Below are 21,058 nucleotides of genomic sequence, written 5' to 3' on the forward strand. Positions count from 1 at the left end.
ATAATGGTCTGGGGCTGTTTTTCATGGTTTGGGCTAGGCCCCTTAATTCCAGTCAAGGGAACTATTAATGCACCAGCATACAATGACATTCTAGTTGATTCTGTGCTTCCAACTCTGGAAAAAGTTTGGGGAAGGACCTTTCGTGTTTCAGCATGACAATGCCCCAGAAATGTTTTGTCAAGATCGGTGTTGAAGAACTTCACTGGTCTGTACAGAACCCTGATCTCAATCCCATCTTACACTTTTGGAATGAATTGGAACGCCTACTGCGAGCCAGGCAGTGTGTTCAGGTGTTCACATACTTTTGGGCATGTAGTGTAGTTCAGAAGCTAAAGGAAAAGTTAATCAAAAACAGTAAACCACAAATGGATTTTAAGCAACTCTGAGTCTTGAGATATAAACAGACCAACAAATATGAAACAGAAACTACGTCTGAGAGTGAGAAGTTGAGAACATGTTCACTGACATTTACTCTTGAGGTGCTGACCTGTTGCACCCTCTACAACCACTGTGATTATTATTATTTAACCATGCTGGTCATCTATGAACGTTTGAACATCTTGGCCATGTACTGTTATAATCTACACCCGGCAGAGCCAGAAGACGACTGGCCACCCCACAGCCTGGTTCCTCTCTAGGTTTCTTCCTCGGTTCCTGCCTTTCTCTGGAGTTTTTCCTAGCCACCGTGCTTCTACACCTGCATTGCTTGCTGTTTGGGGTTTTAGGCTGGGTTTCTGTACAGCACTTTGTGACATTGGCTGATGTAAAAAGGGCTTTATAAATACATTTGATTGATTTGATAGAGATAATGCTTGGGCATTTTGAATAGGACTGGACATTCTGTATAACACATTACAGCATTAAAAGTACAGTAGTGATACTCTCCACCCTTCATCATTCTTCTCTCCAGTTAAACCCATCCATCCATCGTTCTTTCCACAGGGTGATTCAAGTGTCCTTCATAATGGAAGCTACGTGGCTTTTCTCCCAACACCCAACACACTAACACGACCAGTCACGTTGATTCCTTTCTCGGTAGAGGTCTCTAGCACATAAGGGGCCCTCCATGTGTTCCTCATGGCCTGGCCCGGGGACCCTCGGGGCCCTCACACCCCAGTAGTGTTGGCCCAGGTAGGGAAGGTGTCTAGGTGGAACATGGCCCTGCCCCAGCTATTGATGGCCAGAGTGATGCACAGGATGCCGATGAGGTTCATCACTATACCTGTCCTAGCCTGGGAGCGAGAGAGGGGAGGCACAACTGGGTGTGATTTCAGTGTCTGTTAGAATATCATTCATCATTCATACTGAAATCAAATTAACTATAGGACTGGACAACTGTCCCCAACTTATTAGTAAATGGCAATATAAGAAGTTTCCTAAATTGATTAGGATTTGTTTGCTATTATTATTTTTGTTAATTAATTTAAAAAAGATTGACAATGCAGTAGATAATATTATCTTTGTAAAATGGTGTACTCTAACTCACCATGTCAGAAACCTTGAGGTAGCCAAATGAGAAGACGATAGCATTGGGCGGTGTGGCCACAGGTAGCATGAAGGCAAAGGAGGCACTGAGAGTACAAGGCACCATGACGTACAGAGGATTCATTCCAATGGACTGGGACTGAAATAAACACATAGACACAGACACACATTTTCCGCTGTCTGAGCCTGGGCTAAGTGTGAGTCCCAAATGGCACTCGTTTCCCTACATAGAGCACTATTTTTGATCAGAGGCCATGCGCCCTAGTCAAAAGTAGTGCACTATATAGGGAATAGGGTTCCATTTGGAGTGCATACATAATGACAACACTCTAGTCTTCTGTGCTGCTTTTCTGCACCGTAATCCCTGGCTCATAAGTATCTGATTTTAGTGTTTGTAATTCTAGGGTTCAAAATCGTCCATTGGGCGTGTGCAATAAAGATGCAATTAAGATGCATGCTATGTTGTTTGGGATCTGAGTCATGGCAGGCAGAATGGAAACGCACCACAGATTTCTCCAGAACGGTGTAGAATCACAATGTCATAGCAGAACATAGATCAGAATGTGAGCCTCTAAGGAGTTGTTTAGTCTCCCCCCCAAAAATTAACACGACAGTAATTCTTTTGAAAATGAATACTGGCTGAGATCATTTTTCATGTCATAATTCTCATCCCTCTGTCATGCTCTTCCTCAATGGATATAATGGATGTTATATTATATAGTTGGATTCATTTTTGTATTAGTCTGTTACAGACACATAAAACAAGCAGCTAGACCCAAAAGCACACGTCCTAGTAACCTTTCTTTCCCAGACTTCTCTGTAAGTAGTAGTTGGTTCACTAACCCCATTTTTCTTCCTACAGTATTCTTCTCCCTCTTTCACTCACCCTTTTCCACACTTATGTCATCTTAATGCTCTCCTGTTGGCTTTGACCTCAATAAATCCCTCTCTCTATACCCCAGCTTGGAACATTCCAGCATGGCCTAGCTTGGGTCCTCTCTTAGTGCTTGGTCACCGGGCACAGTGATACCATTCGTCAGTGTGGATGGGGGTGGGTACCAGTACAAGCCACAGAGTTTAATTGGTGTGTTTGGTAGGGTGGCTATAGAAGGAAGGGCCCAGGGAAGGGGACCAAATGTATTAAACCCAAACAACTACAGGCCAGGGCAGCCAAACAAGGACATGTAGGCCAGCTTCCACTGGGAGTCGTTTCAATGCTGAACTCCTATAGGGGAGACTGGTAAATACTGTACTTCACATCAAGGAGCTGTACAGTATTGCAGCCCATTGCAAGTAGTCTACTACTACTGCTTCTGCATGCACTCTACATGTCTGAGTGTCAGAGCAGTTTACCAGACTGGACAGCTATTGTATTCCTGCTTACAGTTGTGTAATACGGTAGTATTGTGTAGTAGTGTAGCACTGTGTAGTATTGTAGTATTGTGTAGTAATGTAGCAGTGCAGTATTGAAGTATTGTGTAGTATTATTGTAGTGTAGTATAGTATTGTGTAGTAGTGTAGTATTGTGTGGTGGTGTAGTATTGTATAGTAGTATTGTGCAGTAGTGTAGTATTGTGTAATATTGTGTAGTAGGGCTTAGTATTATGTTATTAATACAGAGTTTTGTGTTGAGTCTTACCATTGAGGCGAGGACAGGTAGGAAGAGAGTGGCAGTGGCCACATTACTGGTGCACTCGGTGAAGATGGCGATCAGCAGACACAGGATGATAGCGATGGCCCAGGGTGGGATGGGATGGTGTGGAGGGGAGTCATCTGGTCCCCCATCCACATAGACAGACCTGACTCCTGCAGGGGCACATACATAACCATACAATGAGTCAAACAACCATGGCACTCTTCTTATGCTGTCGGATACATTATCAGACCCACATACATCTACATACAGTGCCTTGCGAAAGTATTCGGCCCCCTTGAACGTTGCGACCTTTTGCCACATTTCAGGCTTCAAACATAAAGATATAAAACTGTATTTTTTTGTGAAGAATCAACAACAAGTGGGACACAATCATGAAGTGGAACGACATTTATTGGATATTTAAAACTTTTTTAACAAATCAAAAACTGAAAAATTGGGCGTGCAAAATTATTCAGCCCCTTTACTTTCAGTGTAGCAAACTCTCTCCAGAAGTTCAGTGAGGATCTCTGAATGATCCAATGTTGACCTAAATGACTAATGAAGATAAATACAATCCACCTGTGTGTAATCAAGTCTCCATATAAATGCACCTGCACTGTGATAGTCTCAGAGGTCCGTTAAAAGCGCAGAGAGCATCATGAAGAACAAGGAACACACCAGGCAGGTCCGAGATACTGTTGTGAAGAAGTTTAAAGCCGGATTTGGATACAAAAAGATTTCCCAAGCTTTAAACATCCCAAGGAGCACTGTGCAAGCGATAATATTGAAATGGAAGGAGTATCAGACCACTGCAAATCTACCAAGACCTGGCCGTCCCTCTAAACTTTCAGCTCATACAAGGAGAAGACTGATCAGAGATGCAGCCAAGAGGCCCATGATCACTCTGGATGAACTACAGAGATCTACAGCTGAGGTGGGAGACTCTGTCCATAGGACAACAATCAGTCGTATATTGCACAAATCTGGCCTTTATGGAAGAGTGGCAAGAAAGCCATTTCTTAAAGATATCCATAAAAAGTGTTGTTTAAAGTTTGCCACAAGCCACCTGGGAGACACACCAAACATGTGGAAGAAGGTGCTTTGGTCAGATGAAACCAAAATTGAACTTTTTGGCAACAATGCAAAACATTATGTTTGGCGTAAAAGCAACACAGCTCATCACCCTGAACACACCATCCCCACTGTCAAACATGGTGGGGGCAGCATCATGGTTTGGGCCTGCTTTTCTTCAGCAGGGACAGGGAAGATGGTTAAAATTGATGGGAAGATGGATGGAGCCAAATACAGGACCATTCAGGAAGAAAACCTGATGGAGTCTGCAAAAGACCTGAGACTGGGATAGAGATTTGTCTTCTAACAAGACAATGATCCAAAACATAAAGCAAAATCTACAATGGAATGGTTCAAAAATGAACATATCCAGGTGTTAGAATGGCCAAGTCAAAGTCCAGACCTGAATCCAATCGAGAATCTGTAGAAAGAACTGAAAACTGCTGTTCACAAATGCTCTCCATCCAACCTCACTGAGCTCGAGCTGTTTTGCAAGGAGGAATGGGAAAAAATGTCAGTCTCTCGATGTGCAAAACTGATAGAGACATACCCCAAGCAACTTACAGCTGTAATCGCAGCAAAAGGTGGCGCTACAAAGTATTAACTTAAGGGGGCTGAATAATTTTGCACGCCCAATTTTTCAGTTTTTGATTTGTTAAAAAAGTTAGAAATATCCAATAAATGTCGTTCCACTTCATGATTGTGTCCCACTTGTTGTTGATTCTTCACAAAAAAAATACAGTTTTATATCTTTATGTTTGAAGCCTGAAATGTGGCAAAAGGTCGCAAAGTTCAAGGGGGCCGAATACTTTCGCAAGGCACTGTATGTACAGGTAACTGCCAAAACAAAGGACATTTGAGTAAATGAGAGATATAAAGTAGATTGAAGGCAGGTGCTTCCACACAGGTGTGGTTCCTGAGTTAACAAGCAATTAACATTGCATTAATATGCAATGTGCTCATGGTGACCCAACGCCCTATTAAGACACTTTATGTTGGTGTTTCCTTTATTTTGGCAGTTACCTGTACATACTGTGTACAGTATGCAAAGACAGAAAGGTGGATTTTAGCGTACTCGTTTCCACTGAAGTGACTTAGTAAGCAGCTGATATGTCACCTGTGTGATCCCACATGATATGCCATATGTGTCATCGTATTTGGGAAGAGTACAGGGTGGAGCTGTGTTAGCTAATCAAAAATGGCCCTTTGTCACAAAGATCCTGATGAAATGTTGAATGATTCAGTTCACAGTGGGGATCTGACTTTTTTGGTTAAAATGTTTCTGTGGAAAGCAAACAAGGATTACACCGTACAGATCTAGAATCTTAATTTGAGCCAGTTTGCTACAGCATAGAAATAATCCTGCAGCAAAAGGATGTGGATTATAATTAATGGTCATTTTAGAAGGGGTTGCTACATTTTTCCTACAAACTTCAGAAGCCTTTTTTAACCTCAAAGTTTGAAATGTCCTGCATGTCAGGAAAGTCGTCCTGCAAGTGGGAGATCCTACATCTGTATGTACATACTGGCCCTTGTCTCTCACCTCGCTGCCCTTGGCCAGGGCGAACCCTCCCCCCAAGAGGAGAACGATGCTCCAGGGTAACTTCTTCTGGGCCACCTTCCAGGTCAGCAGAGCTGGTGTGGGGCCAGCCGGGTGCTGAAGCTCTGTAGAGGGGTTACCAAATCACTGTTACAGACATGCCATTGTAATGGTCTTCAAGTCTTCATATCCTTAGATACTAAAGTAGCATACTGAATATCAGGTATCAGGTGCTTGTTACATTTTATGTGTGGTTTAAAAACATGATTTACCAGTGTCAAAGCTTCGGGACCTCCTGCAGCAGAAGCGTGGGGGCTTGGAAGGCAGGACGAAGAGAAGGACAGCGATGAACACTGCCACTGTGGCATCAGTTACATACCTGGAGGGAAGAACGGATAAAGAAAGGGTGGTTATCTGTCAGCATTCAAACACACAATTCATGTTTTCTTGCTTCTTCTTTCTTGTGAAGTATTAAAGTATGTGGGAAGTGAGAAACATGACGATGCTCGTTGAAAATCTCATCCCAATTAACATGGAGTTGGTCCCCCCTGTGCTGCAATAACAGCCTCCAGTCTTCTCGGAAGGCTTTCCACTAGATGTTGGAACATTGCTGCGGGGACTTGCGTCCATTCAGCCACAAGAGCATTAGTGAGGTCGGGCACTGTTGTTTGGCGATTAGGCCTGGCTCGGAGTCAGCGTTCCAATTCATCCCAAAAGTGTTCGACGGAGTTGAGGTCAGGGCTCTGTGCAGGCCAGTCATGTTCTTCCACAATCATGACAAACCATTTCTGTACGGACCTCGCTTTGTGCACAGGGGCATTGTCATGCTGTAACAAGAAAGGGCCTCCAACAAGTTGGAAGCACAGAATCGTCTAGAATGTCACTGTATGCTATAACGTTAAGATTTCCTTACACTGGAACTAAGGGGCCTAGCCCGAACCATGAAAAACAGCCCAAGACCATTATTCCTCTTCCACCAAACTTTACAGTTGGCACTATGCATTGGAGCAGTTAGCGTTCTCCTGGCATCGGCCAAACCTAGATTCGTCCGTCAGACTGTCTGCCAGATAGTGAAGCGAGATTCATCACTCCAGAAACGCGTTTCCACTGCTCCAGAGTCCAACGGCGGCGAGTTTTACACCACTCCAGCCGACGCTTGCATTTGCGCATGGTGATCTTAGGCTTGTGTGCGGCTGCTTGGCCATGGAAACCCATTTCATGAAGCTCCCAATGAACAGTTATTGTGCTAACGTTTCTTCCAGAGGCAGTTTGGAACTCGGTAGTGAGTGTTGCAACTGAGGACAGACAATTTTTACGCACTACAAGCTTCAGCACTCACCAGTCCCGTTCTGTGAGTTTGTGTGGCCTATCACTTCTGAGCCATTGTTGCTCCTAGACGTTTCTAGCAGTGCAGAAATTTGACGGACTTACTTGTTGGAAAGGTGGCATCCTATGACAGTGGCACGTTGAAGGTCATTGAACTCTTCAGTAAAACCATTCTACTGCCAATGTTTGTCTATGGAGATTGAATGGCTGTGGGCTTGATTTTATACACCTGTCAGCAACGGGTGTGGCTGAAACAGCCGAATCCACTAGTTTGAAGCGATGTCCACATCCTTTTGCATATATAGTGTATAACTTGTCAATATAATGTTTTTGTAATGGTCTCAAGTCTTCTATGTATTGATTAGGGCTGAGTCTCAAATGGCACCCTATTCCTTTTATGGCACACTACTTTACACCAGAGCAATATGGGCCCTGGTCAAAAGCAGTGCACTATAAAGGGAATAGGATGCCATTTGGAAAGCATACTATGCGTGTGTAATATGCTGTGCATGTACAGTGTAGTATTTATGAACAGTAGACAGCCATACTCTGCATCAGCGTTGAAGATGTATGTGGCCCAGCCTGCCCGAAGCCAGGATCTCTGGTGAACCACAGAACACACTCAGCTCTCCAAAAGACATGGAGCCCAGCTGACGATGCTGCTCCTTGATCACATTGTACACAGCTATCTCTTTCTCTGTCTTTACTGCCCCACAGCCCCACGTCTTCTTAAAACTAGGAATGGAGGGAGAGAAAGGGGTTGAGGCTTAAAGGGTGACTTCAGTAGTAAATTGAATTGAATAGGATGATCTCTGACTGAAAGATAAAACATGTTCTTTTAATCTGAAACTCACTTGAATCCCATGAAGACAAACTGCAGCCAGAGCCATGCCAGGGTCAGCATCAGGATCATGTTGGGGAAAGCAAAGCCGAACCAGGACGCAAAATTGATGACATCTCCATTGTTAGGAAACAGTCTGAGGGAAACATAAAATATTATTAACATTAGCACATAAAGAAAAATATGATTTGAAAGATACATGATTTGAAAGATGTACTAAAATACGCTGAGGACACAATCCATAGCTGAAGGTACCCACTGGTTCATCTGTCCCATGAGCACCAGATTGGGGCCAGTCCCTGTGAGGGTGGCAGTGCCCCCGATGCTGGCCGCATAGCAGACACACAGCGTCATCCCCTTACACATCTTCTTCTTGTCTGCAGCTTCCTTACGCCAGATAGCCTCCACAAGTGGATCTAAACAGGTCACCACAACTGGGCAAACAGTCCAAATAGGAACATTAACATAGCCCAAGTAGTCACAAAGCAAAGAAAACTAATTTGCATTGCAAACTGCGCATACCTACGCTCATTGATAAGCTTATTTGATAAACTCCTGAGTTCATTCAATGGATAATAACCCCTTTCAATAAACTCACAAATGAACTGTTCATTAATTTGTCCTTCTCTGCTCAGTGCTCACCATGTCCCTCTGCCTGTTTCTCTGTCTGTTTGCTGTCAGTGGGGCCCTGAGGTTGGGGGTTCTCCTCAGTGCTGAGGATCAGAGGCATCTCAGTCTCTGTGTAGTTGTTGAGCTGCTCCAGAACAGCCTGGACGATGGGCACCATCATGGCTGTGGTGGCTGTGTTACTGATCCACATGGACAGGAAGGCTGTCACCCCCATGAAGCCCACCATCAGACTGGAGAGACAGGAAACCATAGAATGACATAGAGAATCATGGGAATTACAGGATCTTATGGAGGAAACACAGGCCTCAGCAAAGAAATGTGGAATAAGAATTTTCTGTAACACTTAACTTAAAGCATAGCATACAGGTTTAATGCTTTATAACTTGTTATAAGTAGGTATGAGCTTTTAGAAGTTCTTATAACAAGGCTTATAAAATGGTATATTCCTCTACACTCTTAGAAAAAAGGGTTCCAAAAGGGTTCTTCGGCAGTCCCCATAGGAGATCCCTTTTTGGTTCCAGGTAGAACCCTTTTTGTTTCCAGTTAGAACTCTTTTGGGTTCCTTGTAGAACCTTCTGTGGAAATGGTTCTACATGGAACTCAAAAGAGTTCTACCTGGAACCAAAAAAGGGTTCTTTAAAGGGTTCTCCTACGGGGACAGCCAAAGAACCCCTTTAGGTTCTAGATAGCACCTTTTTTTATAATATTGTATGCAAAAAAAAATCTAAGTCTCTCAAAGGGCTTTACTGAGATGGATCAGACCAAGTAAAAGGCAGAATACCCTATGACACTGAGAGAGTCAAATGTTAGGCAATATTTCCACATCATGTATAATGGCAAGGTCAATACAATATAACATACCTGTAGATAATCATAAAAATGAACTGATTTTCCTTATCTAGAGATAGATATAGTCCCACACATAGCAGGGGATTTGTATTGATGGGTTAGTTAGTTAGTTAGTTAGTTGAGGGTCACTCACAGAGCGGGGCGCACCCCTACAAAGAGCAGCACTCGGAGGGCAATGCGTCTGTGCAGGTTCCAGTGCTCCACTGCCACCGCCACCATCAGTCCTCCCACAAACAACATGTTGGTGTCCTTCAGGTACTGCATACACACCTGGAAAACACACACAGATTAGTGACTCATGGGTCCACGGTGCATTTGTGTATGGACATGCAAACATCTACCAATACTGTATCTACTACAACAATGTGCAGACACCATTGCGAAGTATATTGAATGTCAGTAGGCTACTATAGTACAGTTTGATTAGTACAGTTTTATTGTAGTTTAATTGATCATGATATTGAAAGATGTCTTCACAGGCTTACGTATTTGGACTGCATGATGCCAAACATGGGGAAGAGGACAGCAGGGAGCAGGGCAGTGACAGCCAGTGGTAAGGTCTCTGTACACCAGTACACTGCCATCAGGATGATCACATAGGCACATTCTGCCTCCTGCACAACAAATACATATGATCCAACAGGTCAGAACATCCAACACCACCACACCTGGGAACGAATACTGCTGGCTCATACAGATGTAATACCGTGTTTCTCACAGCAGGACAATAATCCTGCAGCAACAGGAATTGTGAATTATTATTTGAATGATAATCAATAGATTTTTTTTTGTTAGGGCAAATCAAGTTTGACATTTTAAAGTGAAAATTATAAACTTTAGAAGCCTTTTCAAACCTTGAATACACTACAATTTGCATTTCCTGCTGCTCAGGAATATTCTCTGCAACAACAGAGTGATCAAATTAAGATAGCAGAGCTGTACTGTTGTTAGGGACAGAAAAATTATATAACACAAAATTAACATATCATCCTAATGGGATAGATTATAGCTGATTGGTACTGAGACATGTTGTCTGGGATTAAAGATCACTGTGTTGTAATCCATGGCAGCACTTGTTTGTCTCAACTGTACACTGATCAGACCACACGTATCACTCAGCAGTCCTCTATGATGTGTGTGGGTGTGTGTGTGACAGATTCATTGTGATAACGTTAGTATTGATTCTGATACACTGAAACTACACACCAAGGATAAGACAAAGATAACATGTGTATAGCCCCATGTGTGATGCAGTAGTGGCAACACAAGGACAGAGTCTCAGCTTCAGAGGGGAAAAATCTGTGAATGTGCCATTGAGCAAGGCAGTTAACCCTGCTTGCTCCTGTAAGTCACTCTAGATAAAAATATAGATGTCTTTAAAGAAAACGGTTCAATGCTGTAACTCACTGTTCAGGCTGCATCAACAGGTGCAAGGCTGAACAAAACCTATGTTCAATGACTAAATGTCTCTTAACCACAGAATGCAGTTAGACCTGCTTCAGTACCGTGTCTAATTGAAGGTTTATGATAAATGTAAATATACAAACATCGTTCAAATATAGAAAACTAGTCAGAAATGACCAACTCCTTTGCATTTAACAAATTAAACAATATCATTAAACAAAAATATGAAACCCGCTTACAAGATACATCAAATATATTTTCGTTTAAAAACGTTTGTATAAATCTGTGCAAAACGTGTGACAATCTACATACCTTTGTTCCAATGACTAAAGGCAGCGGGAGATGAAGTAACGGGGAAGAGAATAGAACGATCTCATTCTTCAGATTCCGAAGAGATTTCAGAAATGCTGCCATCCTTTGACTTAAGGCGATACTGTGGTAAAAAAAGTTGGAGTACTAGGGACGGGTTGTTTTGCGCCGAGCAGCTCAGGGGAAGGGAGGGAGTGAAAGGGGGAGGAACTGGGAGTCCCGCAGCAGATATTCTTTATTTTATTTAACATTTATTTAACCTGGCAAGTCAGTTAACAAATTCTTAATTACAATTACAGCCTACCCCGGGCAAACCCTCCCCTAACCCGGACGACGCTGGACCAATTGTGAACCGCCCTATGGGACTCCTGATCACGACGGTTGTGATACATCCAGGGCTTGGACCCGGGTCTGCATTAGACCGCTGCGGCACTCAGTATCCCAAAAGATAATAGGAGAGGGATGAGACCTCACGAACATAATGATGGGTAATAGGAGAGTGAAGAGAGCTCACAAACAAAAAGATGGGAGATAGACAGACAGAGAAACAGAGAGAGAGAGAGAGAGAGAGAGAGAGAGAGAGAGAGAGAGAGAGAGAAGGCTTAAGCTAGGTTTAATGGTGGTGGGATCCTGAATACCTTTACTACAACGTTTTCAATATCACATCAATTAAGATTAATGACGGATTTTGTTTCTCTCTGAGAGAATAAACAACGATAACAATTATGTAAGTAAACTATGACCAGTTATCTCAATATTTATTATATAATTAAATTGAACATTTGTTTATAGCTTTTGATCACAGCTTTTTCAAATGGAACTGATAACTCAAATTCTGACAGAGAAATTAGACCCTTTACTAGCTGTACACCTCATAGATAACAACACATTTACTTGCCTAAAACGAATCATGTTTGCAATTGTACATGATTAGCCAAGAAGTGTAATGGTGTTCTGTGACCATTCCCTGTGTTGTCCTCTGGGCCTGCACAGACAGCAGAAATCAGTCGTGGAAAAAGTAATCTATTGTCATACTTGAGTAAAAGTAAATATTTATAATTAGAAAATGACTGAAATAAAAGTGAAAGTCATCCAGCAAAATACTACTTGAGTAAAAGTATTTGTTTATATACAGTACCAGTCAAAAGTTTGGACACACCTGCTCATTCAAGGGTTTTTCTTTATTTTGACTGTTTTCTACACTGTAGAATAAAATAACACCTATGGAATCATAACAAGTCCATATTATGGCAAGCACATCTCAAATAAGCAAAGAGTCCATCATTACTTTAAGAAGGTCAGTCAATCCAGAACATTTCAAGAACTTTGAAAGTTTCTTTAAGTGCAGTCGCAATAACCATCAAGCGCTATGATGAAACTGGCTCTCATGAGGACTGCCACAGGAAAGGCAGACCCAGAGTTACCTCTGCTGCAAAGGATATGTTCATTAGAGTTACCAGCCTCAGAAAATGCAGCCTAAATAAATGCTTCACAGAGTTCAAGTAACGCACACATTTCAACATAAACTGTTCAGAGGAGACTGCAAGAATCAGGCCTTCATGGTCGAATTGCTGCAAAGAAACCACTACTAAAGGACTACAATAATAAAAATAGACTTGCTTGGGCCAAGAAACACAAGCAATGGACCGGTGGAAATCTCTCATTTGATCTGTCCAAATTTGAGATTTTTGGTTCCAACCGCCGTGTCTTTGTGAGAAGCAGAGTAGGTGAACTGATGATATCCGCATGTGTGGTTCCCATCGAGAAGCATGGAGGAGGAGGAGGTGTGATGGTGCTTTTCTGGTGACACTGTCAGTGATTTATTTAGAATTTAAGGCACACTTAATCAGCTTGGCTAACACAGCATTGTGCAGCCATACGCCATCCCATCTGGTTTGCGCTTAGTGGAACTATCATTTGCTTTCAACAGAACAATGACCCAAAACACACCTCCAGGCTGTGTAAGGGATATTTGACCAAGAAGGAGAGTGATGAAGTGCTGCATCAGATGACCTGGCCTCGACAATCAGCTGACCTCAACCCAATTGAGGTGATTTGGGATAAGTTGGACCGCAGAGTGAAAGAAAAGCAACCAACAAGTGCTCAGCATTTGTGGGAACTCCTTCAAGACTGTTGGAAAAGCACTCCAGGTGACTACCTCATGAAGCTGGTTGAGAGAATGCCAAGAGAGTGCAAAGTTGTCATCAAGGCAATGGGTGGCTACTTTAAAGAATCTCAAATATAAAATATAATTGGATTTATTTAACACTTTTTTCGTCCCTTTTTCCTTTTTCAGGACCCTGTCTTTCAAGGATAATCTAAATTACTTCTCAGATCTTTATTGTAAATGGTTTAAACACTGTTTCCCATGCTTGTTCAATGAACCATAAACAATTAATGAACAAGAACCTGTGGAACGGTCATTAAGACACTAACAGCTTACAGACAATAGGCAATTAAGGTCACAGTTTTTAAAACTTAGGACACTAAAGAGGCCTTTCTACTGACTTTGAAAAATACCAAAAGAAAGATTCCCAGGGACCCTGCTCATCTGTGTGAACGTGCCTTAGGCATGCTGCAAGGAGGCATGAGGACTGCAGATGTGGCCAGGGCAATAAATTGCAATGTCCGTACTGTGAGACGCCTAAGACAGCGCTACAAGGAGGCAGGACGGACAGCTGATTGTCGTCGCAGTGGCAGACCACTTGTAACAACACCTGCACAGGACGGTACATCCGAACATCACACCTGCGGGACAGGTACAGGAAGGCAACAACAACTGCCCAAGTTACACCAGGAACGCACAATCGCTCCATCAGTGCTCAGACTGCTCGCAATAGGCTGCGAGAGGCTGGTATGAGGGCTTGTAGGGCTGTTGTAAGGCAGGTCCTCACCAGACATCACCGGCAACAACGTCGCCTATGGGCACAAACGCACTGTCGCTGGACCAGACAGGACTGGCAAAAAGTGCTCTTCATTTACGAGTCGCGGTTTTGTCTCACCAGGGGTGATAGTCGGATTCGCGTTTATCATCGAAGGAATGAGCAATACACAGAGGCCTGTACTCTGGAGCGGGATCGATTTGGAGGTGGAGGGTCCGTCATGGTCTGAGGCGGTGTGTCACAGCATCATCGGACTGAGTTTGTTGTCATTGCAGGAAATCTCAAAGCTGTGCATTACATGGAAAACATCCTCATTCCTCATGTGGTACCCTTCCTGCAGGCTCATCATGACATGATCCTCCAGAATTACAATGCCACCAGCCATACTGCTCATTCTGTGCATAATTTCCTGCAAGACAGGAATATTTTTCTATTTTTCAAACTAGACACTCTAATGTACTTGTCCTCTTGCTCAGTTGTGCACCGGGGCCTCCCACTCCTCTTTCTATTCTTGTTGGAGCGAGTTTGCGCTGTTCTGTGAAGGGAAGAGTACACAGCTTTGTACGACATCTTCAGTTTCTTGGCAATTTCTTTCATGGAATAGCCTTCATTTCTCAGAACAAGAATAGGCTGACGAGTTTCAGAAGAAAGGTCTTTGTTTCTGTCTATTTTGAGCTTGTAATCGAACCCACAAATGCAAATCCAGATACTCAACTAGTCTAAAGGCGGGCAGTTTTATTGCTTCTTTAATCAGTACAACAGTTTTCAGCTGTGCTAGCATAATTGCAAAAGGGTTTTCGAATGATCAACTAGCCTTTAAAAATTATAAACTTGGATTAGCTAACACAACGTGCCATTGGAACACAGGAGTGATGGTTGCTGATAATGGGCCTCTGTACGCCTATGTAGATATTCCATAAAAAATCTGCCATTTCCAGCTACAATAGTCATTTACAACATTAACAATGTCTACAATGTATTTCTGATCAATTTGATGTTATTTTAATGGACAAAAACTTAGCTTTTCTTTCAAAAACAAGGACATTTCTAAGTGACCCCAAACTTTTGAATGGTAGTGTATATACATATATTTTTCTCACAAAATCCATCATGGTGGACTTTATGAGTTTGAGGCAAATTTGTTCCTTGTGAGTTATATGACTTTAGTTCACATAGGGTGCAGTGGCAGACCTTTCAAAGTGAACCTTTTTAATTGCTTGTTATAGCACCACCATGGGCCCTTGGGTCTTTACCATGTTGCTAAATTGCACAATCCTGGGCCTTTAGATCGCACAGGTATTTGCATTTTTTCCCCATAATGCGTCACTGCTTTAACCCCTTGCAATAATGAACTGGAACAAATACAGTAGGGTTTCTCCAGCTTTGCTGCTGTTGAACCCCTAATTATGCATATTTTTTCCCCACCATATAAAATCCATAGTATCCCAGGTCCTTACTAACCCTGAGCTGAATCTCAAATAGATCTTATATCGCCACCTCGTGAGTTTTTTGAATAGCTGCAGTTCAGTGATCCTTTGGTAATTTGTTTGCCTACCTGGATTTGTGTGGCAGGATTTGTATTCTGAAAATTCCAGATTTTAACAGTAAATATAAGTGAAAAAGCTCTTTGCAATGTTTTGTGAGGAATATTGTGTAGGTTTATGTGTGCTAAGTAACAGGTTACCATGGCATCTTTATTGTGCCCTGGCTGAGAGCTTGACCTAAGTAACGGAAGCGCAGGACAGAGAAAGCTTGACATGAATTGACCGTTTTTGTCAAACCCATTTGTTAGTTTCTTTTAATCTAGACATAAAACAGCACTGCAGAGTTGACCTAAAGCATTGATAGGGCATCTTTGTTATTCATAAATTATGCACAAAATAAAATGTAAAATATGGGGCCAAAATGTCTAAAACACCAAATAATCTCACAGGATTTAGACATGTTTAATGTCTCATCAAGTAGCGTAATAAATCCGGACACAATATTGCATTTTCATGATACATTTAATCCAAAACATCAGATAGAAATACTAGTATTTTTAATCAGCAGTAAACTTCATTAGAGAATGTGGGGCACCTCAGTGTGTTGTGTATTTAAAATAAAATAAAAACAACCGTTGCTTGTTTATATTTGACACACTTAGAACAATTGTTGCATTTCAATCCAGCTGACCATTGGACTGTGGTCATGCATTGGAGTTGCTCATCTGGATTTGCTTCCTCTCTGACAGACAGCAGTGCAGTTCAAGGTCAATAGATAATGGTCTCAATCTCCCCACAGTGAATGAGGCTTCGGCTTACTTGGGTGGCCCACCAAAAGAGTGATGATAATGCTTGTCATTCTTGTCATCAATGGGGAACTGTACTTTATCTAGGTTGGCAGACCCTCCACTACTCTGCATAGCAGAAGCTCTAGGGTTAGGGTTGGTGATGACGCCCAGGAAGATTGGTGCTTGTATCTTATCGTCCATGAGGGCAAAGAAGAAGGGCTGGTTGAGAGTAAAAGAGGGGTTGGACCGTGAGATGACCAGGCTGGTAGCTGCAGCAGCCTCTGCTCCCTCCTCAGTGATCTCCATACTGGACTTGTGCTGCACACTGGACACCAGCAGAGGGCCCTCAGCTATGGCTGCCAGGTTGGGACTAGAAAACAACTCCCCCATACCTGAGAATAAGACAAATCACACACTTAGGTATAAGAGAAAGAGTGGCAGTTCTAAAGTTTTCAAAAGACTTACAGCTTCTGGCAGTAATTTCAATTAGCGTAGAAGAATAACATGGAACAATTGTTTTAAATCTTTATCTCTCCTTCCCTTGTGCTTCAAGCCTTATTATCTGAGAATGTCTTCACCAATATACTCACTTCACATATTAATCTATGCTGCTGATGGATCTTCCACTACTTACCAATGTTGGTCAGAGCCTCCTGCAGGTCCTGGCTGTAGTCCAGTTTGAATTTGGGCAGCTTGACCTGCATGGGTCTCTCTCTGGGCAGGCGGTTGTACAGGTCAGAAATGTTGAGCTTTGCTGCGAGGGCTGATACGTTCACCTGGCCATTCATGGGCATCACTATCAGCAGGCTCATCTGATTGTTGAAGGGGAAGCGAGCCACCTGCACAGGAAGACAAGGAGAATGATGACAAATAGAAGGTAATTTAGTGCAACAATTTTGTGCCTCAGGAAAGTAGGAAGGTGAATAGAGAAATTAAAGGAGAGAAAATACAAAAAGAATGTCCAAAAAAAGGAGACAAATACCATTTGGGAGTCATATCTGAAATATAATATAACAGTATACAGGTACAGTATATACTACATGTAGAGAGTGATGGATGGTAAAATTATGAAAAACATAAATAGTCAAGTGGACAAAAGGGATTGAGAGTCTTACCTGAGCCTCCAGATCATTATCAATGAGCAGACTTAAGGGGTATTTGGGCCCCATCATCATGTCAACATTGACCATGTGCTTGTCATCAATGTAGAAGACATCTTTGGAGGTAAATCGTGGGTCAAAGCGAGCCTTCCATTCTCCTATGTAGGCCAATGGGTGATTATGGAGATATTAGGGGGAAAAAACACTTAAGGACAGACAGACTGATAATGCCAGGCAGGAAATAGAATTGTGAATTTAGTAGATAGATACTATGACAAACCTTTGAAATGGACAGCATTGATGAGCATGAGAAGCAGATTGGGCGGCAGACTGGTCAGGAAGTCAGTCACTTTTCCATTTGTGGCCCTCTCTACCCACTCGTTGACCTCAGCCAGCCCTTCCAAAGTCACTGGCTCTGAGTCATATACATCCTGAGACTGATGAATAAACTCTGGTTTGGGCTCAAACCCTGAAACAGACATCAAAAGACTCAGACAAAATCCTAATGTTATCGTGAAGTCAAAGTCAGTAACACATCAGTACTTTCTTATTTAAATCTGGCCATTTAGAGTATTGTTTCATTCAATGTCACTTGTTTGAACTTCTGAACACTCAATCATAACATGTGTCTATTGTCATTAGCTTCCTTCCATTTCCAGGTCCGTTTCCTTTATGTTCCATCAACTTCCTAACCCTCTTACTCAAGTAACCAGTGAAGGGTTGGGGTCAATACCATTTCAACTCCCTTTCCTGCAGTCAAATGACCAAATTGCCCTCTAGTGGCCTGTTGGGTGGAATGTTATTCATATTTTTCATAATTTCATAATTAATAAACATGATTTTAAACATTGAAAATCCAATGTTTCTTTGTCAAATGATTTTGTTTCAGTCTTCTGTGATGTATATAAACTGTAATATTGGGATGTAAACTCAAAATTCACTACATTTCAACTCTATATCTGACATGGTACAGGTGTCTTCTTTCTTTTAAGCCCATAAATGTGTGTGAGGTGTATACTTTTGTTTCAAAGTAAATTTGTTTAAGACTACCTAGAAACACTGTGTGACCCTGATTTAGCCCACTGCAGTAAAAGGTTAAGAAAATAAACAAATTCCAATGGTTCCTCTATGAAAAGCATTGAAGAGAATTGGAAATGGAATTTCAGTATACTTCATGAACTAACTGGAACTGAAATGGAATTGATCCCAACCCTGAAGTAGAAAGCACTGACCTGGTTGCAGGTAGAGGCGTGCGGCCACTTGCAGGTCGCTCTTGCGGAGGCGTTCCAGGAAGTAGTGTAGAGACATGTGGTAGCAGGGCAGAGTGTCTCCATGGAGATGGAGCATGAGCAGCTCCTCTGTCTCATTCATGGCTCCTAAGATACATACATAGACATGATGATGTAACATGCTGCAGCTTATTGATAGTGTTATTGATTATTGGACTGCAATGTTGAGTGAACTAACACAGGCATTTAGCTGCACATTTTATTCCTGCTGTTATCTGTACACGTGACGAATACAATTTGATTTGAGCTCTTAACATTTACAACAAACAAGTACCTATTCAATTAGGTTATGTTGAGTCTAAACGTATCCTATGGTCTAAAGTAGGGCACTATATAGGGAATAGGGTGCTATTTGGGACATAGGCTAAGAGTTTGTGATGCTGGTACTGTAAACCATGCCAAGTACAGTTGATACTGAAAGAGTATAGATACCTACATTCCTAAAAAGTTTTAATCACTCCTAAAAAAACACCAAAAACTGAACATGTCATACCCAGAGCCAGCTGGGAGAGTGCCAGGGATATGCTGAGGGGGGATATAATGACATTGGGCTGCTCAGGTCCTGTTTTCATCTGGCCCAAAAGCTTCATGCCCAGCCTCTGGATGGCACCAGCTAAGGCCTGCCTAGATTTTGGCCTGCGAGCCTGGGTGCTACAACCCCCATCCTGCCCCTGATTATCCTCCTCAGATGAGCCCCCGCCCAGGGCACTGGCCGTCACAAGGGGATGAGTGATGCTCGTATATGAGGTGGGACTTGTGTTTTGAGGCTCCTGTGTACTGGGGGCAGAAGTCCCTGATTCCTGGAAAAGTGGATTGTGTGGGGTTAAGAGAATGTAGAGTAAAAAGGCACGTGGAGGGTATGCGAGCTGTGTATTCTGCTTTGGCAACAGACCTCTTTAGGGTGGTTGGGCATCAATGGGATGAGAGGGACCAGAGGGATTGGAGCATCATTTGACACTTCTCCATTCTGCTTGAAGGGAAAAACAGGGATATGAGAATGCTGCACATCATTCAGAAAAAGCACGTTTGATGTTGATGATTAGTTTCAGTGCTTTACAGTTAGTCCTTGTCTGCAGACACAGAACAACAGGAGTGATAGTAGACGAAGGTCCATGTCCATGAACAGCCAGCCTGAAACAACAGAGGGTAACAAGCTATTACTCAATGAGACTGGCCCACTCAATTCCTGTCAATGGAATGAATGACAGGTGAAGGACGACAGGAAACTGACATTTAGGCTCGATAATCCAGTCTTTCGCAATGACAAACACAAAACAGTTCTATCAACTTCTTTAGCATGGTACAGCAGTGTATCTCATTTGAAAATAGAAAACATTACAAAACAGACTTTTCCCTGGAAGAAAACATGCATGTACTGAGGTATATCATAAAAAACATTCTCAGCAGTATAGTTTTATATTTTTTTAACTTAATTTGTGAGACATATTTAGAAGTCTATAATCCCGTCTCTCCCTCTAGCCTCCCTCTCTGTATGGCAACTACATTCTTCATTTAAAAATAACACCTGAAAGATGGTGACCAGGTTTAACCAACAGACCAACAGTTTAACATTTTGGGCTCTCTTGCTCTGGTAAATCTGGTTAGCGAGACCAGCAGCTGGTACCACCAGCTAGCTATACTATCTGTATCTACATAATGGCAAGACTTGCCACAAGTACACATGAGAGGAAACACTTTAATATTCCTATAACCAGGAACATTAACCACTTGCTATTTCTTCATAACAGACCAAAACCAGGAAAACAACATTCAAAAAACAGTTTGCAATTAAATGGAAATTTTGGTGACATTTGGTTTAAATGAACACACATAATCAAAGGGCAACCTCAAGTGTTATACTATTACTATAATTATAACTATATGTTACTATTAGGCCTACCACTATTACACTGAGGCAAAGGTTTAGCTGAAACATGACTTGAATAAATGAAAGTGTAAGTCAATGAAATCATAAGCCATGTCATAAATTCCCAAATGTTCGTTCTTACCTTGACAAAATTAAGATGGGAAACCTGCTATCCTGTCTAAAGAGACACACACACACACTGAATGTGTAATAGCAGAATTCTTCCTTTGCAAAAGACTGGGAGTTGCTCAGCAGACTGTTAAATTTCAACTTTTATTGATCTGTGCTTCATATATGTCACTACTTGTTTGTAAATGTAAATATTGAGGCCGATTCAGGGGTCAAACAGTGAGCCTGACAGAGCCTGAAACTTGAAGCAACTCCAAACCTGGTATGAAGCAACTCCAAACCTGACACAATTGGCATTAGACTGATTGGATGGGTAGAAACTGAACGTAGCTACACTGCATAACAGACAAAACGTTTTACCACTCAACATAAAACAGTAGGTGGTATCTACCAGATCACATGACTGCAGCTGAGCTGACAGACATTTT

General features: G+C 42.2%; 1 protein-coding gene and 1 pseudogene across 1 annotated transcript; both read right to left on the minus strand.

The window, feature by feature from the left end:
• Positions 1-800: 800 nt before the first annotated feature.
• Positions 801-11,196, minus strand: LOC109904854 (solute carrier family 13 member 5-like; annotated as a pseudogene).
• A 4,764-nt stretch (positions 11,197-15,960) lies between these two features.
• Positions 15,961-20,773, minus strand: LOC109905719 (alpha-2-antiplasmin-like). The gene is given in 10 exon segments (XM_020503253.2): positions 15,961-16,637; positions 16,880-17,084; positions 17,361-17,503; positions 17,626-17,814; positions 18,578-18,721; positions 19,128-19,271; positions 19,274-19,434; positions 19,527-19,601; positions 19,692-19,765; positions 20,644-20,773. Coding segments are annotated over 7 exon segments (1,215 nt in total). The 5' UTR covers positions 19,299-19,434; positions 19,527-19,601; positions 19,692-19,765; positions 20,644-20,773; the 3' UTR covers positions 15,961-16,272.
• Positions 20,774-21,058: the final 285 nt, after the last annotated feature.

This window comes from Oncorhynchus kisutch, linkage group LG15 (assembly GCF_002021735.2).
Source record: "Oncorhynchus kisutch isolate 150728-3 linkage group LG15, Okis_V2, whole genome shotgun sequence".
NCBI classification, from domain to species: domain Eukaryota; kingdom Metazoa; phylum Chordata; class Actinopteri; order Salmoniformes; family Salmonidae; genus Oncorhynchus; species Oncorhynchus kisutch.